At 42.8% G+C, this 6,731-nt stretch overlaps 1 protein-coding gene across 1 annotated transcript; it reads right to left on the bottom strand.

Annotated features, from left to right (window-relative positions):
• Positions 1-235: 235 nt before the first annotated feature.
• Positions 236-6,351, bottom strand: LOC147891959 (uncharacterized). Its single transcript, XM_087388332.1, has 8 exons — positions 6,021-6,351; positions 3,289-3,433; positions 2,986-3,154; positions 2,595-2,865; positions 2,162-2,427; positions 1,775-1,990; positions 1,256-1,364; positions 236-1,089 (listed from the first exon to the last, which is right to left on the bottom strand). The coding sequence occupies exons 1-8, from the start codon at positions 6,169-6,171 to the stop codon at positions 1,025-1,027; spliced, it is 1,392 nt and encodes a 463-aa protein (XP_087244458.1). The 5' UTR covers positions 6,172-6,351; the 3' UTR covers positions 236-1,024.
• Positions 6,352-6,731: the final 380 nt, after the last annotated feature.

Below are 6,731 nucleotides of genomic sequence, written 5' to 3'. Positions count from 1 at the left end.
AGAGAGAGAGAGAGAGTGTGTGTGTGTTATTTGAAGCTATGATTAGTGAACCAAGAAACAGGATACGTGATTAAAAGATTAACAGAGTGATGTCCAGGAATGGTGCAAGCCTAAAGAATAGAAAGAGGTAGGATTTGAAGCTCCCCGCTTTATATTATCTACATTCTTTTATGCCCATTTAGTAGAACTTCCCATCAACCCTTGTGCACAGGACTTTCCTGCAGGAATGCAATTCAACCTGTTCCATTAGTCCTCATGTCCAGTCGTGACTTAAACTGTTCCATTGGTCTCACAACTAGTCACTGGGTACCTTTAAAAGCTAGCCACAAAGGGCAGAAATTGGCAAGACTTTCCCTCCTCTGTTCCATAATAAACAAAAAGCGCATTCCAGAAAGTGTCATTGTTTTACAATGAGTTAGTCTCTCGAATCAAAACCGGCTCATCACAAAAGACAGAAGTCCACCATATCCACAATGAGCAAAAGTGACAATCCAATAACACACTACATTTTTTAGCTGCAGCACAGACATAAGGATGACGAGTTGCCCCAAACTGTGTCAAATTTTCAAAAAATAAAATACTTCCACCACGAGTACCATACAGAATTTTCAATGCAGGTACTCATTTGCTGAATCATTGTGATGCATAGCAAAGCCAAACGAGCTCAGGACTCAGAAGGAGCATGTAACACAATCTTACAAGCCTTCTTATCTTACAGCCAAGTATACTAATACCTAGCAATTTTTAATACCAATAGGCTTAACAATAGTCCCTTAAAAAAACAGGGACAGCCCTTTGACTACGTGCTCCACAAAGAATTGGCCTTTTGCAGAATACATGCAAAGAATAGAGCCTTGACTAGAACAATCCGATTGAAATCTACGAAGAGTGCTCTTGCTTGAGCAATCTGAAAAGATTAGTATGTAAGGATGTCACCTTTGACTACACTGCTGTCAGGTGCATGGCGCTGGATTGCCTGTACAGGTTGCATAGTCTTAAACTAGTAGCCGGATTGTGCATAGATCTAGATGTTCAGAGGTTCTCCTTCAGGATCCATTGGAGCCTCAGAGGACCAATTCTCGATGATTTCTAGCAAAAACAGAATACTTTCAGATCAGATTTTTATCCACATACGCCTTAAGTGCATGAAGAAATCAAGCAGCATTCAATGTTTTGAGACCTCCTTGCATTTACAATGACGCCATCCAATCAGAGCGCAATTAAGAGGATTCAGCAAGTATAGACTGCAGCTTACTAGTTTTGGGCTTTTCAGCAGCCACCATAAAGCGATGTTGAAGGACCGAAGCCATGAACAGGAATATAGAACACATTCCAAACATAATTGTGATAGGAAAGGCATTCACCTGCAAAATTAATGAAGTCAGATAATATATAGCTCTTGCCATACCTTTTCAGTTGTCGCAACTGCCATTGCTTAAGTACAAATGTCAAGCAAAAAGCAAAAAATCTAGATTGATGATTAAGAAGGGCCTTCCAGGGTGAAGCTAGGCCTCCCAGATTAAGTTCAAGACCTGCCTTACTAGGAAGGAGATCAACAAAAACTATACTCTGGAAACAGCAAAGCCGGCTCTCAAAACAAAAAGAGAAACAATTGCTCTGCCAAACTGCGTCAATTGGGGATGCTAGACCGAATCATTGCAAATCATGATTTTCCAGCAGGATAGAAGTATCAACTTTTGATTATTGACACAGCCTTTCAAAAGAAAAGTAAAAGAAGAATGTAAAGAAACAAAATTGGAGCCCTGATGCTCACATTATAGAGAACAACACAAACAAAAATGTTGACTGGAATACGGAAAAAGTTCAAGATCGTGCTCCTTGACTCCTCCGGAACATGCTGAGATCGTAATTTCATGATTGATGGCCAAAATATTCCGACACATGCTTCAAATACACAAAATGCAAAAAGCTGAAGCCGTCCGGCAGCTGTCATGCTTCCACCTTTTTCTCCCGATGATTTCACAAGAGACTGTAGGACAAAAACATGGCTTTTGTTAATACCCCACATAATAAACAATTTTGAATAACTCAGCCCAAAAAGCTTGGCACATGAAGCTTCGTAGGAGTCTGTTGTGTAAAAAAACTTCATTTTTTACAAATAGGTATATAGATTGCATCGAATATTCAGATACAAACTTACATTGATTATAACAGGACAAAGAAGAGTGCCGGCGGAGACCAAAAAAACTATCTGCATGTATGCTTCTACCTTCAATGAAGATCTTGCCATAAAGCGAGCAGCCAGAGAGCTACCAATCATGGAAGACAGCATGAATGTAGCAAAAATGAATCCATGAGGAATGTCTTGATCATTAGGACTAAGTGCAGGTGTCCAAAGAAACACAAACGTATACATTGAGCCCTCAAATAATGACTGTATAGCTCCAAGCAGTGCAATCTTCTCGTCTGCTCTCAACGACACACAAACCCAGCAAGTCAGTGTTAATACCATTGCCCATTTATACATAAATATATTAGGAAAATTATGAGGTGGAATAAGAACAAAAACACAAGCTCCAAGCTAAACACAAATCATGATACATAGGCAAAAAGGCTGATCAATCACAAATCACCAGAAGCAATGGCCGAAGCAGCAGCATGAAATTGAGACAACAAGTTTTTGCCCTCAGATGCATCCCCATAGTTCTCTGGCCATGTGAAGATTATGATACCCATGCCCAATGCCAGTACACATGAAGCAGCATCAAAAGGAGATACAGGCCCCAAGGATAAAGTGTCAGCCAAGAAATTGGCAGCCAACCCAGCTACAATGGCTATGAGTCCATTTCCCAGAAACACTGCTTTCGAGAAGGTCAAGGACAGCCACTGCGCTTCAAATCCTCTCTGCAATACAAAGAACGAACTTAATAAATTGAGCATGTTCAAACTTTCCAATCCATCACTGCTAGGAATACAGTTTGAGATCCATAATTTAACATGCAATGCTAAGAACATGTAGCTAACCTTGAAATGCTCTGCGACCAGCCAAGATTCAAAAGCAGAAAACAACAGGGAGGTTGCAATGCCACCCAAAATTCTGCCCACCATCAGCACTCTATACTGAGGAGAATGCTTGGTCATGCAGCTCAGTATGTAGGTTATACAATAGGTGATACTCGCTCGTTTCCGACCACTGCATAAGAAAGTAGTAATGATCACAATGAATACCATAGCAAAATGTACTGCAAGTATAAACTATGATATCATGGGAATGATGTGACATTGAACAATGGCATATACAACTCAAAACCGGGAGAAGAAACTCACTATTTGTCTCCAAGAGAGCCCACAATTGTACCAAAGATCATGGAAGAGCCAAAACCGGCAATGAAAAGCCTCCCGATATCACCCTTAGTAAAACCGTACTGGGTGTACAGAAAGTAGACATAAGGACCTTGCAACCAATCACCAGCTGCAAAAACCACTCATTCATTAAACTGCACCAAAGTTGCATGACAGCAACCACACATTACATCTTACAAAGGCTAGTAAAGAACTGCATCAAAATCTGCTGAGCAAAGCTTTTGCACTTTTCATAGGTTTTGATCTCATAATGCATAAGGTGAAAAATCCTGCCTTGCATGTGCACAATCAATCCACTTCCATATCAATACACATTATGCTTGGCAAACTTAGACGTAAAGCTGAAAGAAAAAAATGTGTTTCATAAGCACAGAGACCGAAACAATGCACCATTACTCAGTTCCAATGTATATTGCAGGAGAAGATTTCAAGCCAGGTATCAAATACTTCTGCACAGTTCCAAACAAATGCATGCACTATTTCCTTCAAATGTTATACTGAAGAAGAGATACTCTTGCACAAATATGAGTCAGCACGCCACGAAAAAACGGATAAGGTGAACCCGTTTCCCTATCCTACCTTCTGTTTGACAAATTTCTAGACTGTTGACATCTCACGGAGGAGAAAGAGACAGGACTTGACAATCCTGCATGCATAATTGTATTTCCCTATTAAAAGTGATCATAATATCCTTGCAAAGAATCTCTGCCAACATTTTTTGGATAAATAACTCCTACCTCCACTGCTGAATCCCTCAGCTTGATACCCATTCTATAATTCTCCAACAATGTGACATGCAAGCAAATGCAGTGCTTATGATTCCTTCTGGCATGCTCTCTTTCGTGCACTTCATCCTAAGGGTAAAACACACAGGGCAAGTTGCAACTCCTGAGTCATTACACCTCTTTTACCGATCATGGCTTCCCCTCCAACAATGGCAACACAAGTTTCTCCAAATGCACCCCTTTAAGAGACACATCCACATAAACACACTTAAGGAAATGCCAAAAGAGGGCATGCTCAGATGCAAAATGGCTCTCCCCACAATGTGCTCTTCAGGGAAAAACCCTCCTGTCAAAAGCTAAAGTGACTTAACAGAGATTGCACCAGCGGCAACATGTAGCGGGCCTAATCCTTAGGCATACAGCTCCCAAGAAAGTCGTGTAGCGAAACTCAATCCCTGAACATCGTTCAAGAAATTGGCAATGCAGACTTGTCATAGGTAGTGGTTCTGAGCGAACTTGAATTGTCACTAAATTTAGGTACAGCTGACCTGCCAGATCTCGCCAACTGGCTACATTTGTTTGTATATCAAGTTTGACTACAAAAGGAGTACAAAAGAAATGACAGTCATCTGGAAGTGCAGGACAGGCTGCCAAATCTATTATTGTTCTCGTTGAGAGCGCTGCAAGATTTCTTAAAGACGAGAACATTGGCTAATGCATATGCTTAACTAAAATGTGTGGAATGCCCTTGACAGGCTGCCACAGATCATGCTCACAACCAAGTAGCCTTGAAATATATCGCAAGCAATGCCTCAAGAAGACAGCTTCCCGGAGGCCGTGGTATCTAGTGCCTGGATTGGTGCACTGTGACATTCAAAACTGTGCTTTCTTGTTTGGATAAATTGAGATATCGGTCTGGTGCACTGTGACATTCAAAACTGTGCTTTCTTGTTTGGATAAATTGAGATATCGGTCTCAAAAGTCCCCTCACTGTATGCCCGATCGAGCGATTATGACCATTATAATAGGCTAAAGCCGACTAGACTTGATAATCTAAACGGACAGCCGTGGACAAAATATCCTAATGACTATTACCGGCTCCCGAGTCCCCTATCACGAAAATTTCAATCTAGAACAGTGGTGTGACTCCAGCTGGCACGCATCAAAGAAGCGCATAGAGCAGGGACAAGCGCAACCAGTATCCACCAATAATCAAAGCTTGCGGTAGAGAAATTAGTGTTTCCACAGGCGACCTAGAGCTGGAATGGCATGCGATAGCGACTATGACCGAAACTCCGAGACAGATTTTGTGCACTCGTCACCTAGGCCATACGACTTCGCAGCTACGATTGTTATCCCTTCCCATGAAAGTGGGAGGGGGGGAGACGCTCCCGTTGTGATAAAATCCATTCGAATTTCCAGGGATACGCTCAATCCAGCGAAGCTGTTCGTCATCGCGGACAAGAGGTCACAGCAGGACCGCATTGGATGCCAAGTAGAACAAGCTAGTCAGTTGAAGAAAAAAAGAGTATTTCAAAACATGAATGAAAGCAAGAGAAGCAACAATTCCGTTTTATTGGTGCGCTAAAGCACAATGCGGAGATCACTTCTTGAAAGCGCTGCAAAACATGTGTGTTAACAGATCTCATATGTGTCAGCCAGATCCAATCGAGCCGCACCTGTTAGAGGCGCTTCGGGTTAGGTTTGATCCGAGATACTACATTCTTCTTTACTAGGCATACTACATAGAAAACACGAACGGATCCATTTGCTTGATCACGGAAACATCGCAGATCTCAAAGTGTTCCGAAAATTTAAGCGACATTTGGCGTATGATGCGCTCCCGGAAGTTCTGGATCTCGGATCTGAGCGAAAGAAAACGGGGAATTTTCGCAGAGATAGAAAAAGCCGAAAAGATGCAATGCAGCAAACCCCGAGCAGCAAACGAAAGGGCAAGAAGGAGGCACACACCCATCATGAGGCAGTAGACAACGAGGTAGTTGTTTTTGAAGGAAGAGAAGGCGGAGGAGGTGATGAGACGATCCTTGTTGGATTTGCCGAGCTCCATGGCACCGAGGAGGAGGAGGAGGCCAACGAAGAGGGCGATGTAGAAGGTCTCCATGGCGAAGGAGGAGGAGGAGGAGGAGGAGAAGGAAGGATGAAAGCTTGGGAAGGATTGTGGCTATGGCGGAGATGAAAGCTTTGAGCTTTGAAGCTCTTGGCTATGGCGATGGCTATGGCTATGGCTACTCCTCCTATACTACCTACTGCTCAAAGTGGAGGCGGGGTGGGGGTGGGGTGGGTCTCAACTCCCCGTGTGAATCATTCCTCCCCTCATCTTGCTTTACATCATGCCCATCTCCAATCTCTGTCTCTGTCTCTGTCTCTGTCTGTACACGGACCACATGCTCTCGAACACCGACAGATGCGAAACCTGACCTTTTGTGTGTGTGTGTGTGTGTGCACGTGTGCGCACACATGTGCATGCGATATACCAAAAATAAGAGATAGAGAGAGTGTGTGTGTGTGTATGAGAGAGAGAGAGAGAGAGAGAGAATGTGTGTGTGTGTGTGTGTGTGTGTGTGTGTGTTTTAAATCATTTCCAATATCCAATCAAGCTTTAGCACAGTAGCAGCAGCTCACACACTTTGGATGTTCACCCACCTCAGGTGGCTTGCTCAC

Source organism: Dipteris shenzhenensis, chromosome 17 (assembly GCF_047967505.1).
Source record: "Dipteris shenzhenensis isolate YYH24624 ecotype China chromosome 17, Dip_SZ_1.0, whole genome shotgun sequence".
In the NCBI taxonomy this organism is placed as follows: domain Eukaryota; kingdom Viridiplantae; phylum Streptophyta; class Polypodiopsida; order Gleicheniales; family Dipteridaceae; genus Dipteris; species Dipteris shenzhenensis.
The sequence above is the reverse complement of the archived record's forward strand: the minus strand, read 5'-3'. Positions and strand labels throughout refer to the sequence as shown.